Source organism: Lipophrys pholis, assembly GCF_963383615.2.
Source record: "Lipophrys pholis genome assembly, chromosome: 12".
Taxonomy (NCBI): Eukaryota; Metazoa; Chordata; class Actinopteri; order Blenniiformes; family Blenniidae; genus Lipophrys; species Lipophrys pholis.
In genome coordinates, this window is record NC_137641.1 from 20,792,174 (window position 1) to 20,820,118 (window position 27,945).

Sequence of the window (27,945 nt, forward strand, 5' to 3'; positions counted from 1 at the left end):
AATCTCACAGAGATGCAACTGGTCATGTGAAGGATTAGCAGTCGTAACGGGATTAAAGAAGTCTACCTTCTGAGAAATAGTGTGTGTGTGTGTGTGTGTGTGTGTGTGTGTGTGTGTGTGTGTGTGTGTGTGTGTGTGTGTGTGTGTGTGTGTGTGTGTGTGTGTGTGTGTGTGTGTGTGTGTGTGTGTGTGTGTTGTTGGGTTGAGGTGAGAGGATCTCACCGGGAACTGTCTCGAGCTGCGCAGCTCGGCTCCTGATTGGCTGAGAGCTGCACCAGCTCCGAGTAAAGCGGAGGATGTCACGGAGCGCAGGCAGTGCATGCACGGATGCAGACTGGGGAAGACGACGAGACCTGGCGCAAATTCTATATATTTTTTGTGTGCATGTTGGTGGGGGCAGGGGCGGGGGGATAAGGTACGTTTTACGGTCTTGAAACTTTGTGCCACTGCTTTGTGTGTCTTGGCTCCTCGCGCTGCAAGTTGAGTGTGATGTTTTGGCTGCGCGTGGTGAATTCCCCCCTCATTACCACCGCCGACACGTCCTCTCAGGAGTGATGGGTTCTAAGTTGACCAGACAGAGAAGTCTTGATCTTGAGAGCAAATTGTCCAAGAGGAGGCGTCAGAGGAGCGATGCGGCCGCGGAGGGGGAGAGAAGTGGCGTCAGGAGCGGCGGAGACTTCTTGTTTACCTCCTTGATGCTCAAGTCCGACAAGCTGCCGGGGATGCTGCGGAAAACCAACCACAGCCCGTATGTGAGGCGTGTGGCGTGGGTCCGGGAGATCCAGAGGCTCCTCCGGGAGCAGAAGATGGAGCAAGCTGCTGAAGTGCTCAAACTGCTGAGAAAGGTACAGGATCTTACTGGATCTGATCACAACATGCCGGGAGTGCTTTATTTCTCTGTCTGAAACTTTGGTATTGAAACAGGCTGCATGTCCCTATACTCCACTTTGCATAAAAAAAAAAAAAGTTTTCTTTGACAATCTTTAGCGATCCTTGAGTAATGCAGCAGCTCAATTGTTTTGTCCTAAATTCTCTTCCTCCAAACATTCACAGAGCATCACCAAAGCCCAAATAGAGATGCAATGATCACACTCCCACTAGCAGCCAACAGCCACATTCCTCTGTAGGTGTCAGTGTGTTGATGATTTTATTTTTTTTTTCTCACAAAGTTGAACACTTGCAATGCTCTACTATTTGCAAGAGGTCATTCTGACACAGCCAGTGTGCCAAAAACACGGCAGATTGCTTCTTCTGTTGAATATTAGAAAGAACATCTCTCACTTTTGGTGAAAGGCTGTTCGAAATCGACCACCTGTTTCATCGTAGAGGGACTGCAAATAATTCAGCCATATTTTTAGTACTACACCAGCCCCATGCAGGACATACGTGTGTAATATATATGAAGATTTTATTCTCTCAATTTACTTGGTTTTCAGACTAATGACATACAAAGCCTTTTCCAGCTTAAGGTTTTAAGGAAATAGCTTAAACAATATGGAAAGCTTTCCATGTTCTCTTTTCCCCATGTGAAGGGGCTTTAAAATATACATAAGAAAGACTAAAATATCTAAATCCACACATGCAGGAGCAGTTTATCTGTACTCAATTGATGCTGTGGTGTGGCATTGTAAAACAGCTCTAATCTGTCTCCGATGCGCAGCATTGTGCAAACACCTCTTTTTCTCAGCACCGTGGCTCCAAACTGTAGTTAAGGCAAGGGTTCTCTGCCTTATCAGTAACACATTCCCATGTAACACCATCACAAGTTTAATCCGCACTTTGTGAAGATTTATCCAAACTATAGAAGTGAACGGGGAGGGGGGGGGGGGTATTTCTCTGAGCTCAGCTTGAGCTTTCTGCTGCCTTCTGGTAGCTGCACATTGATCAAAGGAGAACAGTTCTCAAGTTCAGACAAAAGCAGTTTTGATCAAGAGGGGGGCCCCTGTCAGGAAAACTGCCAGCCCATCTGCATGGTGCTGGAGAATAAATTATACCGGTGTGTGTTGATTAAAGCGGGAAACAATGCTGATGCGAAGCTCCAAAAAGTCATAATGAAAGACAGATTTTTTTGTAGGTTTCCCTTTAATACAGAAAGCAGTAATGAGCACAGAACAGATGTATGATGAATTCAGTCTATATCGTAAAGCTACATGTTCACATTTGTTTGAAGTCTAAAAGGAAGCCATGCATGAGTCACCTTCCTTCTGTTTCAAAGTGTCCATATTGAATAAAGCCACCCTGCAGTCAGTCACATATTATAAATTGCAAAATGAATAACTAAATAAGTGAAGATCAACACGCAGATTTGTTGGTCGTGAGCAGGGGCAGCTTTCTCCATAGCTCGGCATTTAAACTGCTCACGAAGCACGAATTCTCTCTCCATCGCTCAGTGAGGTGAAGCCAGAGCACTGCTACGCTGTTGGGGCTGAAGCCAAGTGTCTGACTAATAATACTTCAAGATTGGAAGAAGGAAAAAAGAAAAAGAAAACTGGCAGTAGATCTCCTGTTGTTGTTCTCCAGCAGTAAAGCTGCTTTTCCTCCCAGGGATAGATGGATTTGAAGATAATCACCTTGAGATGATGGATGCTGGAACATGTTTCTTTCACAATGAGGAAGTCATTACAAAGAGGAACCAATAAGACTGGCCTCCGAGCTGTATCTCCATCATAGATCTGCCTTCTGGGCCATTAGGATAATTAGTTTGGGATCTTCTATTAGTAAACAAAGAATCAGCAAATACTCATATCAATTACACTCTACAGCATGCACTCAGTCACCAATGTGCAGCAATGGAGAAAACTCTAATTAAAGTGCTTTCTCTTGTAAATTAAGACCTTTCAAAGCTAAAGATCAGTTGTCACAGTGCACTTTTTTAATTCAGCTTCAGACGAGCCATTTAAAAACTAGAGGTGGTATCATTATTCATTGGTCCATGAAATAATGTCTTTCTATATCCAGAGTGAGAATAAAGGTCAGTGGTAGAAAATGAAATCTAAAATAATCTTGATTTTAAGAAGTCACTTTTAGTTTGAACCAGAGAGAAAAGAAATGGCAAAAAAAAAAAAAAAATGACGATGTTGCAAATGTATTTAAGAAAAGTTAAGAATTTAAAGAATTTGAAATTAAAATTAAATTGAAAAAAAAAGGGTAATACGAAAAGCACTCAGAAAGTGTAGTGCTTAACCCAACAAGTGTACAGTGAAGCTTAGCACGTACCTGAATCATGACAGTTACGCCACTTGTTGAGAAATAATGCTAAAATTCCCCAACATAAAAATGGTCATTTGTAATCTGATGCCACACAAATATATAAATAATTCAATCGCTACTAGTTGTTTGAAAGCCCCTCCCATTGGTTCATTATTCATTATGCAAGACATGAAGTAAAATATTGATACTGCTGTCATGTCAGAATGCAAATTACAAAGAAGCAATTATCTGCGAGTTAGTTTAAGTTGGCATTAGATGTGGCGACCGAGCACTCAGCTGTCCTGGCTCGAAGAAATGATATCCAACCACCAGCACCTCCAACATGATTTTTAATAGAGGTTATCTGAAGGACTATTTTGCGGGGTGTGACGGGGCTCTTGCAATCACAGCTGAACTGCAGGGGTTCAAAAACGTGTTGTTTTTGCATGCTTGAGCAGACGCTACGGAATAGTGGATATTTTTGCAATCGCATCGCTGCCCGACTGAAGTCTGATAATTATGACAGAGGACAGCTTTAGTTTTGAATGAATCTCTGCCTGAAAACTTGAATTAGTGTGTTATCTAAAATGCTTTCAGGTAAAATGGCCATTAGACCTCTGCAGCATAAATGTAATAAAAACTCACATTCTGGAGCCACGTGTCCATTTAAAAGTCAAACAATGGACGGTATGTCTTGATTTGTGTGGATAGTTAATTTCATACAGACAGAATGTTGTCTGACTGAAATAAAAAAAAATGGAATGAAAATGGAATGTGTCCACAAAGGTCTCATAAATTATTGTGATGGATTGTAAATGCTTTTTTTTTTCTTACATTATGCGATATCACCGATATCAAGTGGACATGTTGACTTTCTATTCATCAGAAATCCTTGCCAAAGCATTGTTTCCATCAGCTCTACATCATTGTCTTTGAATTTTAGTTTTTCCACATGACAACCTTCACGTTTCAACATTATAATTAACATGATTTCATAAAGGGGCACAAGGTGCTGTTGTTACCAACGATCAAGAATTATATGTTGGGTCGTTCACTAGAAGTGAAGGTAACTGGACTTTGCAGGTCTCTCATCTGAAAGTTGTGAAGCGTGTCTGTCTCTGACGTGATGGGGGGAAAAACAAAACCAAAAAAAATCAGTGGGACTGGATTTTTTGCACTCCACACTATATTTAATTGGATTCTAATGAACTGTGCGTGTGTGCGTGCATGTGTGTGTGTGTAGGCTGATGTTCTGCGGTTCAGAGCTCGTCGTCTTATTCAGACATTTTTGTAGACATCAGATTAGATGTGCACCTTTTGCAATGGCATTTGTGATCGGATCTAAAAGCACACAGGCACCCCAAGTCAGTGACAAATAGCAAAACATTGTGTGTGTCTATATAGAGATACGTCATGTTAACCAACGTCCGTTAAGATTCTTTATGTTTATTTAAAGCCTGTGACTCATTGCAAAGATTTACTGGAATAACATGTGATGCTGCAGCTGCTCTACATGGTTAACACACATTATATTCATGATATAATCTTGCAATTTATCCATGAGTCCTCTTTTGGACACGCATGGTACCCTCCATCTGCAGTTAATGAGGTTTGTGGAGGTGGGGGGAGGTGGTGTGGAGGATAGCCCAGCGTCAGGGAATCCCACAGATCTCGGCTGTAATAAATCAACCTAAAAGCTGGAGGAGGAAAAAAATGCTGATGGGAGTTTTCCTCTTTGCTTCCTCTCTGCCCCAAAGTCTTGAGGCTGTCAGTGCATTCATAGCATGTTTTATGCAGCTTCAACCTCCAGCCTGCAATTTGAAAAGCCCGTCGGTCCCTGAAATCAAATGCACGGCTTCTACTTGTGCAACCGCTGTCACTATAGAGCTTGTGTTTTCCTGCACCTTGCATGCAGGAAAATCGTTCTGCCAATAAGCATAACAGTCTGCACAAGTGCAGAAAGTCATCTTTTTGAATTGGCATGAAGTTTATCATCTATATATAGATCAGCGGAGGCATCATGTTGCTTGACACCTAAACAAATTTGAGATTTCCGCAGACTTGTTTCTGTCTTTTTTACTCCCACCCTTTCAACTCCTGATCATTTGGCTTCATCTGCTTGGTTTCTTGTCTCCCCTGCTGTTTGCTGTTGCTTTTTTTAATCTAGTTTGTCGCGTGTGTGCATGCGAGTGTGGCAGCATCGCCCCTGAAAAGGCGGGTGACGCCACACGCTTGCGAGGCTATTTGATGTGTCTGAGAGTATTACCCCTCCAACATTGGCTGTTAATGACACATCAGCACTCCAAACATTGCCTGAAGACATGGCTTCAATATATTTATTTACGTTGTCATACAAATGTAAATGGGAGACAGTACTAATGTCATCAGCACCAGGGGGTATGTCCTGGTTCCTGGTTTTATTAAACTTTTCTGCCCATGAGATGATCTTTTATGATGGACCTTTGAAGACAGATGAGAGATGATGTGCAATAAAAATGATTGCGAAAAAAAAAGAAAAAAAAAAAAAAGAAAAGAGGCATCCCTTGACCCCAGATGAGATTGTTCCTGCTGTTCCACTTTGCACCAAATCTCTCTGGCACCCCACCAAAGGGGATTGTCAAATCACACCACTCTTTTAGAGTTTTTGTTCTGAAAAAAATAATAGCAAGTCCTGCGGGAATAGTAACCTGCAAATGAGATAAAAAATTTTTAAAAAGATCCAGAATAACTTTTATTTTCTTCACTAGAACAATTTAACTATGATATTAAAAACAACTACCACATTAATCTATACTTCCTTTATGCTACACACACACACACACACACACACACACACACACACACACACACACACACACACACACACACACACACACACACACTGCTAATCAGCTGTCTTACCTCTTTACAGTAACTCGAGTGGGAAACCTTTATCAGCTCTCGCTGCTGACGATAAGAAAAGATGAAACGGGATAATGAACAAAGCTTATAAATACCGACAATCTATTTTCATTAAACGGGCCATGAAAATGTCAGAAGAATATTAAGAGGGCGGTTCAGAAGTGACGGCCTTAATCAGCTGAACCTCTGCAGCACATGTTTGATTTCATCAAAGTTAACCATATCGTTTTTGTCTTATCTCTTCTTCTTTTATTTGTCAGGACTTGGGACTTCAAGGAACATCGCTCAATGACATTTTGTACAAGAATGCAGCATTTCTCAACCTCGTGGATCCCATTTCTCACGAGCTGCTGCTCAGCCTCGCCCGGGACCTGCAGTGTCCAAAAAGGGTAAAGAAATAAATAAAAATCCATCTACAATCCATTTTATTTTATCATTATATAGTACGTTCAAAATCACCATGACGTGGACAAGCACTGCAATTCCGCAAACTACAACATGTCTGCATAAATTCGCTATGCTTAAATGCACATGTCATGTTTGTTGTCATGCTATTGTGACCACATTGAACTGTCAGTTTGCTTCATGCATACCCAAACTCAGAAGTTGCACAAAAATAGAAAATGGTATTTTGTGTGTCTGGGTGTAAGCCTGCAGATGCACGGAGAGGTCCAGTGCTCTGTTAGCAGACTACCAAATGGTTTCCAGCTTATCTGCTTTGGTTGCTTCATTTCTGGACGGCACAGGGAGGCGTCCCACAGGTACCAGGCTGGGGTCAACAGGGCTGGCGGCCACAGTCAGGGGCAGACAGTAGTGGGGCTGTGTGGCTTGGCCAGCAACCGTGAGGAGCACGCATTTTTGATGCTGATGGAGTTCACTTGCAATTTGTGCTCACGCTGGAGATGTCTTTCACGGTTTCCAAGAGCTATACAAATATGAGTAATACAAGAAAAATGTGGACACAGAAAAGGAAGATATTCTTCTTTTTCTTATGGCTTGATGTAGACTTTCTTTCCAAAATAGTTGATACAAGAATGCAATTGCAGTGTATTAAGATGACAACAGTACACAAACAGGATATTTCCATTATCTATGATAAGATTTATTACACAGTGGATCTGAGAAAAAAAACCTCTTTCTGATCTGGAAACAGAAATAGCTGCGGTGCTAAATAACAACATATTCTTCATATACAGAATCTCCCACTTTTCGTTCATCGTCAACAATGTACAGAACAAATTTCCCCACGAGAACCTGGGAATATTCCTACTTCCCACTTATTCATGGGGTCACGAGGATATTTGGGATCTTTAATAATGAGGTTGTACTAGTTCAGGGATGTTGTGTGTGCTACAACTTAAGGAAACATTGGAGATAGTCCAGAATAACGTGGCGATGCAAAATAAATGAGTTTAATGTGCCATGGAATGATCTGATTGATTAGTGAAGGAAATAATAACAGGGACTGGTCCTTTGAGAAATAAGTCGTGCTTTATCCAAACAGGCCGTCACTTCATTTGACTGCAGAACAGCATACAAATCAGACCTGTTAAAATTCAAAGTACATCTTAATCTTAGGTATGAGGATGAAAACACTACAGAAGCTACTCAGACTCACTATAACAGAGGGACCCTGTGGCAATTGCAGTTATTTAAAGTCTGTTGTTATCTCCTTTAAGAAATAATGTGCAGCTTTAAGATAAAGTCTCTGTGATCCAGTCTCTACTTACAAAGTCCAAATGATAATCACATGCAAGAAACTCTAATCTTATTGTTGTTTGCTTAACAAGGAAAGCCCAGAAGGAAAGAGAGGAAAGTGAGGCGCTGGCAGCAATGTTCTCCTGGCTGGCTCGCGACCCATGGCAGGATACTGTGTCAGACGTGACAGGGATGTAGAGAAGCAGCATGCTGGATTCAGGCCCCGGCAGCTGCTTCAGTGGCCAGCAGCTTTCACCACACTGAGATTTATTTATGTTGGATATTCAAGGACTGATTATATACATAATTTGCGCACGTTTTGAACTTTAGCTCATTTTAACAAAACAGTCAATTAATGTTCTCTCCTGATGCACGCGGGTTTGCGGACACGTGATTAGTGTCCAACTGCGCCTGCACGGCTGTACTGATCAGGTTGTGTTACTTCCTACAGACCACACATTGCCTAAGAATACTTTTATGTGGTACATCAGTATGCACGGCAGTAGCATCATGTTCAGTCATCCAAGTGGCTAAAACAGCAGCACTGAATGTTTTGAAGCATGAGGCATGTTTGTTTGTCGCTCAGGAAAAGATGTGGCGGCAGCAATGGTTAATCGCCTTAAGGTAAATTGCCCCTGTCTTTTTCCTCTCTCGCCACATTGCCTCTTTCTTGTTTTCTTGTTGTACCATTAATTAGATTTAGCCTGCTCAGCGCAGCCCATTCCGTTTAAAGTCTTTAACGGAGGAGAAAGAAAGAGAAAGGAGAGGAGGTGGAGGAAAGACATGAAGGATAAAGGAGGCATTAACGAGACGAAGGAGTGAAAATGTCTGAAGCATAAAAGAAACGCTTTGTAAATATGTGAATATCAGTATATCTGTTAGTATAATTTTACATGTTCAGAAGTAAAGCTCAGCATTTACCAGTGACCTTTACATTGTCAATGTGTAACCTTTTGCAACAGATCAGTTGTGTACAAAATATTCCTGAGGTTGAAGAGGAAAAACAAAGACAATGTATTTACATCGTCCTTTTCATGTGCAAATCGCACCATTTAAAACTAAATTATCAAAATAAAACACAAGGTCATCCACTCCTCGTGGATTCATGTCACCCAAACATATGAATGTCTTGGTTTAGGTTCCAGTAATTCCCTTGTTTCTTTGATGTATTTATTTTGTCCCTCATTGGCCTTTTTGTGTGTCCTGCAGGAAACTGAGTCGTACAAGTCTACCAACAAGATCTGCCGCCAGCTGATTTACCACCTGACCCCTCACTCCAAGTGGACCAGACAGAGCGTGCCCAGGAGGAAGTCTCAGGCATGGTGAGTGCTGCTGCTGCTGCTGCTGCTGTCTGACGGCAAACCGACTGGCCCTGTCACAATAAACACACCCTCCCCACCTCTTAATCCTCTGATGCCTTGGACCAAGGAAATTTGGGGGAAACTCCTCTGCCTCTTCACTTGAATGTTTGCCAAGCCTCACTTCGCAAGTATCCAGTTTCCACTGACAGTAGCAGCAGATTCATAATGTAGGTTTATAAAGTTCTTGTTATCTTAGATAATAAGGCCAAGATTTCAGACAGCCAAAGACAACAGCAGGCTTGTCATTTCTAACTGAAAACAGTTGATTTTGGTAGCTGAGATGATTATTCAAGTCGCTGCCGTTTTCTAGTAAATTCAGATATGAGTGTATTGAGGACCCTACTTTTTTGTACTATTTAAAGTTCGAACACCACATTGTGGCTTTAAATATCCTCTTTATTGTCACTGCAATAAAAAAGTTCATCAGAAAAGTAGTTGGAGTTGCTTGAGGTTTTCATAACATTTCACCTCTATCCAGTCATTAACACTCTCATCCCTCAGGAAGGACGGGGCTTGACTGGGTGGAGTTTGCGTTTCCTCCCTGTGCATGTGTTGATTTACACTGGACACTCCAGCCTCCTTCCACAACCCAAAGTCATCAGGATTAATAGCAACTGCAAATCACCCACAAGTGTACAACAGCAATTGTCTGTATTTGGGATGGCAAGATACGTCGATGGATGACTTGGATTACATGAACACAGATATCTGGCTCCAGCAGTTCTTTCATTGCAGTTTCAATATTACCTTTCATTTTTTTTCATTTTTTTTTCTTGACAGACTTTTTAATTATTGATCATATCTAAACAGTCTATTTAGATATTTACACTGACTAACTACATAAAAAAAAGGCCATTTTCCATGGTAGACATACGTGAAGTGCAATAATCCCCTTTGTTTCATTGTTTCAGGAACAATTATCATGAAGTCTCTTCTGTTCTATCCAATATGTTACAATAACATACATAAAATGTAAAGATCACCCAGAGAGGAGTTTTGCAGTCGGTTCAAATTTTGTTTTCACTTCTGCATCCAGAAAACCATATACGTTCCTGAATGACACAACCACGTTCATTAAAGACAATCTACACAGTACTTCACTAAAGTAAACCAGAAGAGCCAACCTTCGGTTATAAATGAAACGTGAACTCAATCATTCAATCATGACTTGCCTCATGAGGAATATGAATATGAAGGAAGAAATAATAGCACATCTTTCTCTCTCTCTCTCTCTCTGTCCCTCTTTCTCCCCCTCTCATATCAGAATATCTTATCCTCTTAGAATTGTATTGGTTTTTGCTTTAAACTGTGTTTGTGTTTAATTTCTTCAGTAGTGATTAATCTTTATAAAACACAAGCCGTGTTCTTCGTTGAACAATAGCTTGACTAAGACCTTAACAGGTCTATAATAAAAACAGCAAACGTGGGTGCAATTTGTGAGAAGGGTTTGCTTGAGGTCTCAGTAAACCAAAACACAGTCGATGCTTCAGGTTGTTGTTGCAGTTTTCTCCAATTTGAGGTACAGTGAAGAAGTTTGGCGACAGCAAGTGTAATCCTTAAGATAGAAAGCTCATTTTGGCCTTAAATTGAAGCTCATAAACTTGGAAAGGTTTTTTTTTTTTTTGTTTATTTGTTTTTTTACATACAAATTGGAGACACATGTCTAATAAAGTGCTTGAATATAATCACTATTAATGAGAACTTGTCAAGCAGATAGACATGTTTTTGCCCATTGTGTATATTCAGGGTGATATTTGAAAATAAAAGTGCAGCAAGTCCTAAAATCTTATTTTGCTAGTTTCTTCTGTGTGTCTATGCATGACATGACATTCCATGCAGTTGCACTTTGTTAATATTTACATAATTTAGCCAAAAATATTTCCCTTAAAAGAGGTTTCCTGGCCCCCTGGTCGATATCAACATGTTCGGCTTAAGGTGTTGGCCAACAGGAAATAATAGTGAACAAAGGTAGAAAGAAACATCCTCATCCTTGCTATATTCTAAATATTTGTACTTTTCAAATACAGATCTGTTTCTTACCATTTTTAACGTCTTCTGTTGCACCATAACTAATCACAACACGTTCTGTCCATTTTCACACACAGTTTTGTGCTTAATACTACGGTGAAAGTAACAGTCTCACGCCCGCTTAAACACGAGCGTGAGTTACATATAGGAATTTCAGCAGCTGAGAGCATCATTTTCTTCATAACGTCTCATTAGAGCAAAACTATCACTGTGCCTCTCAGTGTGATCCGGAGAATCCCGAAGCTGGGAACTAATGAGAAACCGTCTTCTTGACTCAAAAGAATGGGCCAACGTGGACGCATTGCCACCAAACTGCAGACCTTCAGAGATCAGACATAAAATAAGAGCAACCAGAAGGCACTGATGACATCGACTGTTGAAAAACCGTGTAAACAAACAGAAAAGGTCTTCAGCTTAAATTGATTAACAGGTGCATTTGAGGAAATAATACAATGGAACCAAAACGTCTCTGATTATAATCATAAGGCTCTCTCCCCGAGCAATTAACCCAGATTGAAAGATTTTTTGACAGCTTGAGTTAACTTCCTGCCCCAGTCTCTTGGTTGCGATGTTTCGAAATAACACTCAACAAAACAACAAGGCAGACTCTCCCAGCGTGCTCATTAGCAAGCTCTGTCTCTCTCGCAGCTTCCACTGCAAACAACCAGACAGCATCACTTCACTGTGAGACTCTGTGAAAATCACTACATCGTGCAGGAAACGTGAACGTCTTTGGGGGGAATTGAAGAATCACAACACTGTTTCTAATGTTCCGCCGTCTGTGATGTTTTCCATAATCATCCTATCCTCTATTTCTCCTGCTTTTCGTCTTTTCCTCCTTCACCTTTCTGCTTCTTCCTTTTCTGCTTTCCTCTCCATTCCACCTATCTGAAAACCTCTTCCTTGCATTGATTTTCCTCCACTCCTCTCTCTCCTGTGGGATTTCTCTCTCTCCTTCTTGTGCGGGCCCATTTTGCTCAACAGTTGCCACACAGCGGTTCTGCAGTTTGAGCCGAGGCTCTGGGGGAAGGCTCTGGGGGAAGGCTCTGTCAGATGGAGAGAAGAAGGGGGAGGCGGCATCACTGCAGGGTTGCAGATTAGAAGTCATGTATTTCCCTCTCTTTTTCTTCCTGCCTCACGACGGATCAATGAACTTGATCTTTCCCTATGTAGGAAAAGAAAAGCATCGGCTATAGTATAACGCATTCTGAGTTTTTACATTCCTATTATTCCAGTGACGAGATCGAGAGAGGTCTATTGGAAAATGTGCTGCAGCCTGCTCCCTGGGTCTCATATTAGATTGTTTTCATGAAATATATGCAGGTGCCTGCAAATGTTCTGGATATAACACATAAATCCTAATTCAAGCTTTATTACAGAGGCCTGGTTTGCTTCTGTAACACCGAGCACAGAGCAAGTGTGCCATGCTTAATATATTATCAAGTCAATTTCATTTTTCTCTGCAGCTGCCTGTGCCAGGTTTCCACGAAGTACAGTATCACTCAGTCCCCGGAGGAGTTTTTAATGGTATTGTAATTGGTATTGAATTTCAGATTAATCAAGCTCATATTTTTTATTACACTAAAATTGCCCTTCCAGCACATTTTGAAGAGATTGGACTGCGATTGCAGTTGCTATTTCATTACTTGTCTTTACTGCGAGGCAATAATTGATGTGATGCTCTTACAGCAGCTATTACAGACATCTTCAGTATCTTTTCGGAAATCACTTCAGTTCAAGAACACTTTATCTTGTGTGCTGTTTTAATTTTCACCGTGTAAAGATGCTCAACGTATATGAAGGCATCTTTGTGCATCTGGTGTTTTTGTAATTGAATCACGACTGTGTTGCTCAAGAGAGATGTGGTTAAATGCAAATCTACGACTCTGTTTGGTCATTGACTCTGATGAAAGACAGTAATGCGTCGTGGCTGTGACAGCTGTCGTGAGCAGGTGTCATCAGTCACCGGTGAATGTTGATAATGTTAGTCCTGATGTTTGACCCTGAACTCCCGCTGACTTTCCACCCACAAGGTCATTCTGTGAGGGCTGTCTAAAACCTCTTTCCTCACTTCATTCATTCATTTTTTATTTTTTTTTGCTACAGCTTCGTATATATAGCGTGCAATTACCGTAAGTGTTACATCAGGGTTTTCATTGAAGCAGATTTCAGAATTTAATGAATGTCGGTTGGACGTACAAATAATTTAGTTTAAATAATTGCTGACTTAAAATGTGAATTAGAATGCTGGCTGGAGGCATTCCCCTGACCCTGAGATTGTTCCTACTGACATGACCCCACCTCAAATCTCTCTTGTGTGCCCAGTGGGAGACTTGTCCCACATGGAAAACCACCGTAATACAACATATGCTAACAAAATAATTTGTAGTAAAAGCAGAAGAGAGTAGCTTTTTGTACTTAAATTTTACATAGGCTAAGCATTGTCTCTCAATGTACCTGAGTATATACAAGTAAATAGGAGCCCTTTGAGGAACCTCTCTGCCAGTTGTCACGCCAGTTCTCCCTATTCAGAGGTCACACTCATTAGATGCCCATCTATGGGGGCTTTTCCACCAGAAAGAACCAGGTGCTAGTTCAGGGCCAGGGCCAGATTTCGCACCAAGTTCCTATGTGGCCAGGTTTGCCTCTCTTGTCTGTTTTCTCTTGTCATGTCTTATACAGTCTTGTCAACTTTTTTCATCTGTCATGGTTGAAATGTACTGAGGGATTCACAATGCAACTGTCTTGTCTATGTGGCATTGTCAGAACCATGTAGGTGGAAATCAGTCTGGTTGTTATGAAAGCATTGAATGATGGAGGAAAAAAGAAGAAAAACTCTCAGATGTAAAGTAAAATGTAAACTGAAATATAAGGTCTTTATAAAGTGTAAGCAGTAGAAGCTCTCAAGTAAAGTTAATGCAACACATTGTTACTGTGCAATAAAATATTTGTCACCACATGGTGATGTAGTGGTCTGTACTCTAGTCTCATCGGGAGCAAATTCTTGGTTCAATTCTGGGCTTCGGGACCTTTCTGTGAAGAGTTTGGAAGTTTTGCCATCTATGTGTGACTTTTCTTCAGGTTTAACCCCATAGTCCAAACAGGTGCGTATAAGCTTAAATTTGTATCTAAAGTCTTAAGATATTTGTTGGTGGATATTCTACTACTTAAGAAAAGCCATTGAAACTCAAAACTTAAAAAGTGAAAATGTGTAAAAGGTCTGATATTGTTCATGTGTAAAAGGCCTCAAATTGCTGAAATCTCAGTTACAAAGTGTGAAAACGAAAACGCGCTTGCTCTGACTTTCAAAATTCCACCATGATATGTTGAAGTAGACTGCTGAAGTAGCCCCAACTATTGCCTGTCTGTGGCCTAAATTACGACGCCGCCACACTGCCCTTGTGAATGTGTTTCTTTCACCTTTATCATCGTTGTTGGAACGTCCTTGCCACTATAACAAGATCACCTTTTCCATGTCTTTGCTCATAGGCTGAAAACTCATTTCCTTAAGTGGCGCTACACATCATCCTGTCGCTTCTAAGTCATACACTGGTGAGGCATTAGCCAGCGGAAAGACATTGATGCATCTTGACTACAAATGTATTTGATTTAGCACTGAGTTAATTTTTTTCAGATGTCTCTTTGATACATTGTGGACGCTCGTGACAACTTTTTTTTTCTGCAGCATTTCACCACTCTATTTCTAGACCAGATTCCTTGACGGCTCTCTGCTAATCAACCGGAAAGTGCTCTCTGGGATTCTCCAAGTAGTTTCTTCACGCTCTGCTCAGCTTAGTTTGCAGTAACCTTTAAAGAAATCCCATCCTCCGACTTTATTGTAAATATTTAGATCCTTTTCCCCACATAAGATCCTTTCCACTTGTTATTATTATCTCTCAGGACATTCCTGTATATCTAATGTTTTCATATTGAGATAGTGCAGAAGTACGCGACAAGCTTATTATCTCACGCGGGAGACATCCTTAATAAAACTGTGACTCAAGAGGTTGCAGGGTCATCCACACTGAAATCTCTCAATAGCTGTTGGCAATACTATTCTGCAGACATAAAGCTGAGAGGAAAGCTATTAAGAAAGCAATAAGTTGAATAAGTAGCAGGTACATTTTTTTAAACTAAAAGCTCAATGCCTTAATGTTTTTCTAAGAATTACTGTAATAAATCTGGTGTGGTATGAAGAGAAAAGTATCTCATCCAGGACAATCTTACAATTTTACAATCGAGCCTGCATCAGAATTACTATAGCTTTAACTTTTAATATGAAAGCCTTAAATGTCACAATACATACACCCCAGTCAAATCACATAATTTGTTGCTTTTCCAATATCAATACTGATTTTCACATAATTTATTGGCACAACAATGAATAGTAAGGACAAATACATTGTATATCCATCATTAGTTGTATTGCGCTGCAGATATATAATGGTCAAAACTCCAGTGAAGATGTGACTAGATGAAATAGAGGAGTCCAGGAAAAAATTACCATGAAGAAAAGGTGCCTATTGAATGAATGCATTGTGTTTGACAAGAGAGAACATGCAGCCACACGCTTGAAAGTAAACCATGAAACACTGAAAACATAGCCAATGTTCCCCACACATGACTGTATTCAGTAGAAATGTTTGTATAGTGTAACTATTTTTTCAGATTCTGTGTGTTTTTGCTTTTACTTCAGTAAAAAAAAAAAAAGTTGTAATTTCACCCATTTTTGTACACAAGAATCTATTTTACAGCTAATCACTGTATTTTATGCTGCATCTAATCATGATAGAAAATTGTGGCAAAGCACTATGAATTGAATTGTTCAGTCTGAAAAGAAACTGCATGTGATTTGCCTTTGGGGCATGTGGGGGGATCTACCCCCCTCTGGTTAACGCATCGCCTCTTTTGCTGAATTATTTTTATCACAGGATGACTATCTCTCGCAGCCATTAAAGCTGCTTGTCTCCTAATATCCAAGTAAGGCAGGGTTCCAATACTCACGCATCGAGAGTGAAATTTGCAGTATAATTTTAGTTGATGTTCTTTCTTTTCACATGTTTTTTTATGGGCCAGCTGTATCCAAAGTCAGTAAAAGCGTTATTGAAGGCATTAGATGCATTCATTATTGCACTTTATTTTATTTCAATGTGTCTTCACTACATTTACACAACATTCAGCTTTGACTCAGTGTTTAAATTTTAGTTTGGAACTTAATTTATTCCTTTTTTTTTTTATGACTTTTCATTTAAAAAAAATGTATATTATAGGGAAAATGTTATAAACAGACAATGTGAATATACATTATTTAAGTTACCTTCACTGATTCATTTTCATTAAAATGTTGAAATTTCAGATTGTCCAATTCTTTGCTTAATTGCTTGTCAGCTTTATTCATATTTGACTTCCTCTCACTCGAAAGTCTCTTGTGTCACGTCCACTAAAATGAACTACATGATTCCTCCTTGTGTACATGGGACACGTGTTCACTGCCTTGTGTCATCTGCCTGTAATACATGTATGACCCATTTCTCTGTCATCCACATCACTCCCCTGAGGGGTGCACCGCCAGTCCAAACAGACTCTGACACAGCTTCCCTGCCCTCTGACCGACCCACAAGGTCGAACCCCTCAGGTGAGGGCAAAAACTCTGAGGAGGGGGGAAAAGTGTTTGTGGAAAGTCTGAGTCTGTTAGTGTTTTTGAATCCATAAAAGCAGAAGTTGGGTCCATTTCTCCTCATATTTCCATTTAGTTATGAAGTATTGCACTTGACTGCATGCTGCTCTCAGTCTGCTCAATCTGCTTTCTGTTTGACCTCCACTTTTAATAGAGACTTAAAGATCCAGCCACCATCCTCGGCCATGAATAATTGAGGGCTTCCCGTGGTACAGACTGAGATCCTGCAGGATGAGGAAGGAGGGGGGAAAAGGAAAAATTGTATCCATCGCTTTAATCTTCAGGGTACAGAGCCGTAAAGATTATTAGATTGATTAAATCTGTTGATCAGTTGCCTCACAAATGAAGGTACATTTAATTGTACAGAAATTCAAAATGTTGATATGTGTTAAATAACTCTGCTGCGGGAGCTCCTCGGTTTTCATCGAGGGATTGAACCTCTCTTAGCCTTACATTGATTGGATTTTAACTGTAAATCGGAGATAAGGCAGACGCTGCTCAAGCATAGCAAAAACAGGAATTGTCGTGCCTTTGATAATTTGTGGGCTTCTTTGAGTCTGATCCAGATCGCTCCCTGCGATCAAACCCCTCGGTCTGTGTTTGGAGCCCTGCATTTTAATGCTGGTTTCATAACTGTGCCTTGACATAGTATAGGAGACACAGGCGCACTCCTCCATGATACACAGTTATGTAATACAAACTGTTTTCTGTGTGTCCTGTCGCAGTATTCTTTCCTCCTAAGCATCCAGTTTGTCACATCACATCAAACCATGGGTGAATTTATAGCTCATCCAAGGAGTACATATACCATTTTGCATGCTGCGCAGTCGTATTATGGTACATTCTGTACCAAGAGGTTGTGTCATCCTTGGCACAGAAGTGAAAATGTGGCTTTATCTTGCGTTGCAAGTCGCGTATCACTTGAAGGAATATGTGTCACATCGATGTTAGGCTGTTTGTGTTATTTCTGAAGTGAACCGTAAGTAGCAGAAAGGGATGTATTGTCTTCTTCCCTTTGTAAGAATTTATTATATCATGTTCTCCTTCCTTCTATGCTCTTCTAGCATACAATACACTGTGTTGTTCCCATGCAAGACAGACGGGAGAAAAAGTACAATACTGTATTTTGTACATGACAAAATATCTCATCTGCAACTTCTTAAGAAGGAGAAAGCGGTGTGTTTTGTGCTCACACATTATGAGGAAAATGCAGTTCAAACAGCTGCGGACTGGAGCACAAACCATCTGAAAACATCCATAAAAACCACTGCATCAAAAAAGCATATGAAGTGCATCTGTGATAAAAGCGCATTGTTTGCAGTAGTTTTGTGTTGAGAGAAAAAGTCACGCCCATTTCACACGTTTTCTACATGCGTCTGCAACCAACCCATGAGAGTTGTATGATGGAGTAGCTTAAAGCTGCAGAGTTCTTTGTCTTGTGCTCGACAGCTCCTTGGAGCATTTTCCCTTCTCGTTTTGTGCTCATTAAAACTCCACCTTCAGGCCGGTGTAAAAAGACTGATTGATTATCAACAACTTTTTTAGGGGGGAGCCTTTTCAGAGTTTGCCCCATTAATATAATGATTTGTTCGATCATATTTTATCTTTTGAAAGATTTCATAGTAGGTAACATACTTGGGAGCTGAGATATTACATGGGGATGCACAGTGGTACTTCTCATGTTACAGTTCACATTAGATATTGGTCTTTGACAGTACTGTGGTATGTTTGACTGCATCAAGGCATATCCCATGGCATAGTCCCTTACTGTGATGAATTTGACACCGTACGTTCTCTGTTCGGACATTTTAGCATTCCCATATCACATAAAAAAGGTAGGAGACCTTTCTTTTATGAGTATTATAGTATATAGCATATTATATATGACAATATCATGGTATCTCTGACAGCAACACACTGGATATCAAGCTATTTTTAACACTACTAAACTGCATAGCATGGTTTGTTTGATAATAGTATTCTCAGGTCTCCTGACAATTGTGGTATTTTTTGAAAGGACCATATTATATAACATCGTATTTTTGAGAGAATCATTTTCTACAGCATGTGAATGCACCACCATATAGGATATAGCACTGTCGGAATGTACCATGCAGCAAATATCTTCGGTACCATGTTACTTATTCATTGGTAAAGTTTCTTACGCTTTTTTTTTTTTTTTTTAACATTTTCATTTTCTGAGGGCACATGTGCCATCACTTCACTCTGTGTTAACATCAACATTTCCCCAAGCATTGAATTCAAAGTTTTCAAGAACTAAGTGACTGATCTGAGATGTCAAAACACTGCACAGCCCCGGAGCTGCTCCATTGACGACACACAATGAATGCAGCCTTAATCAGCCCATCCGCTAAATGTTTCACTGAAATTTAATCCAAATCCAAATGAGCTTTAAAGCTATTTTTTCCCTTCCCAGAAAATATGCCATTATCCCCATGAAACTGGAAGACAGTGGATGGTATGTGCAATCACCACTTTCATGTTTCCCAGTACATTTCCTGCAGAACCGTAGTATTAGTATGACAGTTGCATATTCGAGGAAACTGCAAATTTAACCGTGTTTTCTTGCTCACAGTGGTTGTAAAGGACTCTCATTAACACGGTCCAAAGTGCCCGAAGGCATAACAGCAACATATTTGATGCTAAAACTGAGTTGAGTTTAACAAACTGGTGGAGGAAGTGTTCATCGCTGCAGCCTGCAGTCACAGGCCTGAAGGCACATTCAGATAAGAAGAGACGAATAGAGAAATGAAAGAGAGAAGTCCTTCACCGGCTCACTTCTCAAGGATGTTGAGTAGACCCTTGTAGGCTCTCCCACAGCTCAGCCATACTACAGTGCATTTATTATAGAAATGCCTGGAGGCAAAACAGTCCGGATCGATCCGAGAAATAAACAAGTCAAGACCAAAGCGTTGATGAAGCAGACATTGATCTGGCCATCCCACAGCGGTGTCCACATCCAATGTTTCTCAAGTGCTTTTAAATCATTCCCCTGAAATGAGTCAAGTGTCTCTCTGCACGCTCAGCAGGAAATACATTTTAATTTGCGTTTCAGCGAGTTTGTCCTCCCAGCTGAGATAGGAGTGGATATTATCTCTGACCTGATCACTGATGTGCAAAACTTGGTCAAATCCTTGCAGCGTTCAACAATTGTTCCACAGAGTCAGAAACTAGACCATCATGAATAGTATTTATTCATGTCATAGCTGCCTGTGAGACGACTATTGATGCTTTTTCTAAAGTTTTGGGATGTTTACTGTGATACTATAACATAAAAATGCTCATTGTGCTCTTCGTTAGCAAATCACATTTCTACTTAGCTGATAAAGTAAACGGTGGAAAATGAGAATACCTTTGTTGTTGAGTGTGCATGTTCTCCTTGTGCCGGTGTGGTCTTTCTCCAGGTCTTCCTGCTTCTATCTAAAATCCCAAAACTCCTGCTTGTTAGTTTAACGTGTGAATGTAGACAGGAATGGTCTTTCTCTCTGCGTTGGTCCTGTGTTAGACTCGTTACCAGATCATGATGTATCCCACCTTTTCTTGTGCAGACCTAACTTGAAAAAAATAGTTCAAAAAGATTTATTATTGGATTAAAGTGACTTTTTAAGAAAGACTCTCTTTCTCGTCAACGTGATTGAAAAAAGATTGCTATAACTCATTAGTTCATAGTAGATAGTGTAAAGTAGAATTGATACAGAGTGCAGCTGTTTTCTTATAGAAAGGTCCCGACAAAGTGAGGTTTTATTGGCTTGGTCTGTCATTTCCACAGTTAGATGCTCACATGCTTAATATTACGTAAAACATGATGTTAGTGCATACTTACCATCTGATAAGCCAATGGCAAAGCAAGGATAGAGATTTCACTTTCAAATGATTGTTGTACTGATTCATCAGTAAAGGTAAAGATAGTTTCTGTCACTGAGGAAGTGAACATGTTTTGAGTACAAAAGATGAGCTTGAATCTCTAACAAAGGTCCTAAATTCACACTGCATAAAAAATAACATTCATTTATTGAATTCTGTTTTAAATCTGATGTTTGGTCATGGACGTAATTAAATGTCGTCTTTTCCAAGAGGTGGTCAAAAGCATTGATTAAAGTATGTAAGTAAAACTGAGACAACCTCTAGTACGCAACGACAGGATCTGATGCATCACTAATTGAGTGCGCTACAAAACAAATGTGCACCAAAGAAGTGGTTTGGAGAACAGCTTCAGGGCGGACCAATGTTCTTAAACCAGGATTGAATGACTGCTGATTGTGCTATTTTGAATACAAATGTACACCATGCTGGTATCACTTTTCCAATTCCTCATTGTGCTGTGTGTGAGCGCAAATAGTAACTTGACCGCTGGACCTGATCCCAGATGGTGGAAGGTTAACCAGTCCACCAAAGGACTGGTTAACCTTCCACCATACATTACCTCTTTGATATTAACCTTTCTAAAGACTTTGATTGTATTACTTCTCTATTCATCTAAAAATGTGCTTTATCTTATAAAGCTGAAAAAATAATTATTAATTGTCATCTCACTGCAGCCTCAGTACCTTTACTGAACGAACGCAACAAATTACCATGAATATTCAACTTTTAATATTGAAACTTTTTATTTGTTTTACCAAACATGGTCTTCTGACATTGCTGCATTGAAAAAGCGAACGTGGAGGAAAATGCGCCAACGCCACGCTCTGCCGCTTAATGCATTACTGATTCATGAGAGTAAATGAAGGGGAACATGTTTTCTATGTGGGAAGACACATTACAAGTTTCTGCTGCCATTTGCTTTCAGCTCTCAACCAGTGGGAGAATATCGAGGGCTTGTGAGATTTTCCGTGTAAAACACTGACGGATTTTAATTTCGGTGAATGTACATGTTCGACCTGACCCCATCAGCCCTTTTCTCCTTCTTTTATTTTTTTTTTTAAACACTCATTTATCCAGCGCTCTGTCTCTGTCGGGACTCAGCATGGAGAAAGTGTTTGATTGCACTCAAGCGGAAATTGATTAGCGGGATGGTGGAGCGCGGAAAACTGCAGAGTAACTCTGAGCACTTAACTTTAGAGCATCAGGACAGACAGCGGGACTGAGTGGAGATCACACTGATACTGAAAGGCACCAAACATGAGCCAGAAAAGGAAATCAATGGATGTGTCATTACTTTAATGGGGAAGTTTTATTGTTGCATGGAAGTGTATGACACTCATACACATGTATGACACAAAAGAAACAAACTGTGGATATATTTGGTAAATATTAGGAGCGAACAATCTGGAAAGAAATCCACAGTTTATTCAGTCTGAAAGGTAATATTGCAATTTTAAGTGGATAATGTGAAAGTTTGATTGGAGCAGATGTGGACACTCGCAGGTATAATCTTTCAAGTAAATGTTTCCAAATACCTGGAGTTTGGACGGGTAATGGAAGAATTGCCAATTCTTACAATGAATTCTCGTTATGTGATCATTTCCAAACACATTTCAAGCTACAAACATTCATGAATAGATTCAGTGGTATCTTCTTTAGCATCGCGCCCTTTAGCAATGCAATTTGCAGTTAGTACTTTTCTGAGGGAAAATTGTGTGAGGAAAACATAGTGTATGTTTAATACACGCTGCATCTTAAATCCTTCATTCCATACTGTAATATCCTCCATGGCTCTCTTTTTTTCAGAGAATTGCTTTGAGTTGATTGTTTTGTTCTGGGTTGTTTCTATTGAAGTGGTATAAAATCAATCTCCCTCTCACAGAGATTAAAGCTCCTTTACCAGCAGGCTGGACAAAACACATTAAATTATTGCAATTACAAATCCAAGTAAAGCAGGGCTGCCAACTCTCAGTGATCCGGAGTGAAAGTTATGATATTGACTTCAAGACTTGCCTCATACTGAGTAGTAAATTTCAATTGTAGTCGGACTTTCAAATAAATTGCACATTCTCTTGTAAAGCAGTTGGGATTCATGGGGGGAACTATTATTACAGGCTACTTTGAAAGTTGGTGTCAGGTCGGGTGGGTTCCTGCATATCACAGTACCGGTGTCGACTATTACATAATAAGAGGAGAAGGAATATTGATGATGGTTGATTGAACACATCTTAGTCACAGGTAACCATAGCAGGACATATTAGGAGCAGGAAGCTGCCACAGTGCCGGCTCAGGGAGCTGTTGAGGGTCAAGGGTCATGCTCAGGGACCCACAGTGGTAACCTGGGAACATCCAAACACTCCTTCATGCATGGTTGTTTGCTATAGCTTCTTTGAGAATTTTTATTCTACCTACTATTAATCACATCACATTAAAAAAAAAAAAAAACAGTTCATTAATCCTGCTTCAGTAGTAATTAATATGCTGATTGCCTATTGTTTTATTGTATTGTTCTTTATTGTGACATTCTTGTGGATGTTTTGTGGGTTGTTATTTGTCCTGTAATTGCAATTTTTTACTGGCTGCTACCTTGATCAGGTCTTCCTTGAAAAAGAGATATTAATCTTGATGGAATCGCTGAAGTATATTTTATTGATCCCTTTTGTGGACAAACTTTTTTCTTTTCTTTTTTTTTAACATTTACACCTACTAAGAGCAGGTGGGGCTCAAGACTTATTCGAACCGACAAACCTCTGATCACATGTGCTCTTACCTCCAGGCCGCCAACGCCCCATTTTGTGATAAGATTTAGGTTAAAACGATGTTTCATTAGAAGTTACCATTATGTTATCTTTTCTCTAAGTGCGATTTCTTTCCCTGCACTTGACTTGAACATCACAATTCCCAGATGTTTTATTTCTCGCCCCTGGGGTTTACATAACTATAGAACGGCAAGGACCCTTGTTCAGTGCGTAACAGTTAACAATATCCCTGAGGAAAGATAGACCATGAAAAGCAATTAGACAGTCTGCCTGAACTCACATTTAAGCAGCCAATAGTTTGACACATGAGACTCGGCTCTTATTAGATTCCTGCACTGTTGTATCAGTTGCTCCTGAGGACGTCAATAGATGGATTTCCCTCAGTTATTTGCTTTTAAACGAATGTCAAAACAGGAGAAGCTCTTGTTTGCATCGTGTTTGTGCCAGTATTCTTTTGAAGTTGTTTGTGTCTGAGCTGGTCCAAGAGGATGTGTACCACAGCCCACGAGCATGGCAGTCACATCAGAGGGAGTGAGATGAGACGCTTCGCTGTTTATGTTGTTATCACGTTATGCCGATGGACTAGAGCGCACACTGTGGCTTTGGAAACGCGAGCTGTGCCCCTGGGCCCGCAGCCAGCCGAGCGGCCCGTGGGTGGAACTATGTGACCACAGCGCCGGGAGGCGTCAGATTTCGAAGGAAGTTGCCTTTACTCCGTCTCATTAGAGGCACATTAGAGCACCCCCTCCCCCCTGCACCACCCACTCAGCATTTGTATCCACCCAGTCTGCCTAATGGAATAAACTCGGTCGCACAGGTGAGAGGGAAAAGCTTCAGGAGAGGCTGGAAAACCCTCCTATAAATAAGTCAGAGTGAACAAAAGTCGGTTTCATTACAGTGGAGAGCCGAGGCTGTGCAGTGAGGAGGTACAGTAAACCTTGAGAAGTCTTGAGTGTGCCAAGAAGATGGTTTTCCCAGGAGAAGTGAGTCGGTAATGTTTCAGTGCTGAAGCCTTAAATCACTGCATGTGAGTCACATTGATGCAATGCATTCAAGATAAATATCATTGTGTTCAATTGTATGATGCTGAAACAAGAATTCAAGGAGCTTTTCCAGTGAGAATAGTCATATTTCATTTTGCTAAGAAGGTTTGTCAGATGACTTGTTTTTTTTATTGATTCCCATGCCTCTAAAGTAAGCCATTCAAACTAGAAAAATAAAAAAGTTAATACATTTGCTTCGGCAGAACAAATTTAGAAGGGAGATGGTGAGATTGCACAAGAGGAAGAAAACAAAACGAAAAGAGGGCCAAGAAAATACAAAGAGCAAGAAAGTGAGAGGCAGTGAGCAGGAGTAAGGATATGAGGGAGGGAGAGTTGAATTATAGCCTACTCCTGGAATCAATAATCTTGCGAATCACAGCCCCGGTGTGCTGCAGATCTTTCTCTTCCCTTTAACCAAGCCGAGAGGGTGACAGATGTAAAGAGCACAGCCTGCCGATTTATGAGACTCCCAGACAGACCAGAGAGCTGAACGAGGGAGGGAGAGAGAGGGAGAGAGAGAAAGATGTAGGGATGATAATCCTCGCCGTGCCTGAGAAGGCCGAGGGACGAGTCGAGGCAAACTGGGCTGAGACAGAGTGGATCAACCTTAGCCCACTTAAACATTTGTCTTCTGTTTGGCAGTCTTCTTGAAAACATTTCTTCTGCTGCTTCATCCTCTCATGTTTGGCAGGTGCGTTCTTCCAAGTGTACCGCCGTGCGGCAGCCGGCGCCGTGGGGTGACGCTCCTGTGCAGCGTTGACATGGATGCCGCTGCCTTATAGCTCATCCTATGCATATTTAACCACACTCTGATATAGAGAGAACATTTAGCTGCAGATTGTCTGGTGCGAGCGGAGGCAGCGAGGGATACAATAATCCAACCTGACAGGTGGAGACTCATAGTAGTACATTTCCTCTAGATGGACGCATACAACACCTGTTGTCTCAAGATACCGAAATAGATGATAATAGCTCGCCTTTATCAGTTTTGTCTCTCCCTGCTACAAAGCTCCCATCCATCTGTCTTTTACCCTTTAGTCGTCCTGACTTTGATGCACAATGTCTCCAAAGAAATCCATCAAATCCTCACTAAACTTTAAAAAGCCAAAAACTGAATGCTACATGAGTGCGGTGATACAAAGCTCCAGTGTGCGAGCTAAATATAAATCTGCTCCCAGCAGCTGTGTTAAATTCACATCTTGGAGACAAGGAGAAACAGCTCGTCCACCTCTGGACAAGAAGCTAATAAAAATCTGGCTACCAGCGCCACGGAAGCTCAAGAGAGTCACTGCAACTTTTCACTGTCCAGATCGTTCGAGACAAACTGTGTGAGAGAAATGCATCTTGTGCATTGAGTTTTACTTGATGCGGAATGGATCCGTGCTTCGCCGAAGAGAACCAAACAGTGACTTCTCACATATTTTAAATCTCACCCAGCTAAGCTCAAGTGTCTTATTAACCCGTCACTCACAGTACTTCAAACACAAGTGACCTGATTTTGGGAAATCCGTTAAAAAAAGAAGCATCTTTCTGCTGGATTCCTAGTCTTAAAGTGACGCTCACCCAAAGGTTAAAAGTGCAGCAACACCTGGTTTGGAATTGGTCAAACAGAAGTTCAGCAGGTTTACTCATATTCATTTATTCATAGTCTTTGATGGACTCTTCTTTCCTCAGAGCTGGCTTAAAGATTGCTGCGTGGAGAAGATATGACAAGCCAAACTGAAAACAGCTGCTGCCTTTCCCACAGTTGACATTCAGCCCGGGAGAGAGATTTTGTTGCTTGAGGACTGAGAGAGATTTAAATGCAAATTCTCTTCTTCACAATATTGATTGCGAAACTGTGTACGCTGGTAGATGCTGTTTCTTTTTTTGTGCATACTTTGCAGTTCCCCTGTACTTTTGAGACAGTGTGGCACCAAATTACAGAGTCCCTTTAAATCAATGACCGGAGTATCACAGACTAAAGATTGCTTGTCTTTGCTTAACTAACTGCCAGCGGCCCCAGAGAAGCTGTCGACCGCATTTTTGTGGACTTTTGTAGAGTCAGAAGCTTTTGATTGCTGTACAAATAAAGCTTTATTGATTAGTTGGATGCTCTTTTGGTCAGTCAATTGCTTACTTAATGTTTAGGCTGACTGGATTTTCTTATCTTCTTATTTCTCAAACAGTCTGAAGACCACCCTTAAGAAGAAGCTGTCGGGGGATGTGGTCAACCTGTCAGGGATCCCCCTGTCTGGCCGAGACATCCACCGCGTGGCCTTCTACCTTCAGAGCAGCAGCGACGCGGTGTCGGCTGTGGACTTGAGCTTCACCGAGCTGCAGGACGACAGCCTGCGGCTGCTGCTCCCGTTCCTCTGCGTCCTGCCGAAGCTGACGATACTAGCTGTGAACGGGAACCGTCTGACCGTGGCCATCCTGAAAGACCTCAGGGACACAGTGAAAGACCCCAAGAAGTTCCCCTGCCTCGCCTGGATCGACCTGGGCAACAACGTCGACATCTTCACCGTCCCCCAGCCGCTGCTCGTGGCCCTCCGGCGGCGCTTCGGTCTGCGCAGCAGCCTCCCCACCATCTATGAGTACAGAGAGGCGCAGGCGTTCAGTGGTTACAACCCCAACATGGAGACCTCGGTGGAGGAGCCCAGTCTATACGAAGAGGCAGATGTGGAAGAAGATGATAGAGAGGATGAGGAGGACCGACTGGAGCTTCAGGCCTGGGGCTTTGGAGATACGAGTGCAACGAAAAATGTGGCGGTACACTTCTGTGGAAGGTGATCGGCCACAACGCTGTTCCTTTCAGGCCGACAACCCTCGTTTCCCTCGGTACCACCTCGCCCTACATCTCGCCTTCTGCATTCATCCGGTGTCAACGTGGCAGAAGACGCTCACAGTGACCCACACATCTCTGAAAATAACTCTAAAGTGAGTCGCAGTGTTGTGTGTCCCCCTGGATGCTGCTCTCTGCGATGCAGACCGCTCCGTGGTTGTACAGTCAGTAAAGAATATATCTGTGGACAGATTTAACTTTCATCTACCCGGCGGGTATTCAACTGAACAGGCTTGCTGTTTTCCAACACTCCCTTTCTCTAAAGTTGCGTGCTCTCCCACCGAGAAGCTTCCTGTTATCTGTCACTGTCCACTGGAGCAGCTGGGGATTAAGTGCCTTGCACAAGGGCACCTCAGCAGTGAGGAATGGCATTTTCTTACTACTTTACATTCCCCAGGCACATTGTTTTAGCTGGTCTTATTCGTTTCAGTGTCTCTACTGCTGCCCTATTTCTGTGAGAAGTCTCACAATGGTAAATAACTAAACATTCTACATGAGAAATTTGTGTTTTTCATAAGAAATAGATGGAGAAGCTTCCTTTTTTTTTTTTTCAAACTGAGACACAATATTTATTCAGGAG

The 27,945-nt window shown here is 41.1% G+C and overlaps 1 protein-coding gene across 1 annotated transcript; it reads left to right on the forward strand.

Moving 5' to 3' along the window:
* Positions 1 to 314: 314 nt before the first annotated feature.
* On the forward strand, positions 315 to 27,313 carry lrrc75bb (leucine rich repeat containing 75Bb; the record flags this gene model as incomplete). Its single annotated transcript, XM_080477173.1, has 4 exons — positions 315 to 845; positions 6,351 to 6,479; positions 8,998 to 9,110; positions 26,710 to 27,313. The coding sequence occupies exons 1-4, from the start codon at positions 555 to 557 to the stop codon at positions 27,311 to 27,313; spliced, it is 1,137 nt and encodes a 378-aa protein (XP_080333299.1). The 5' UTR covers positions 315 to 554.
* Between the last annotated feature and the right edge of the window lie 632 nt (positions 27,314 to 27,945).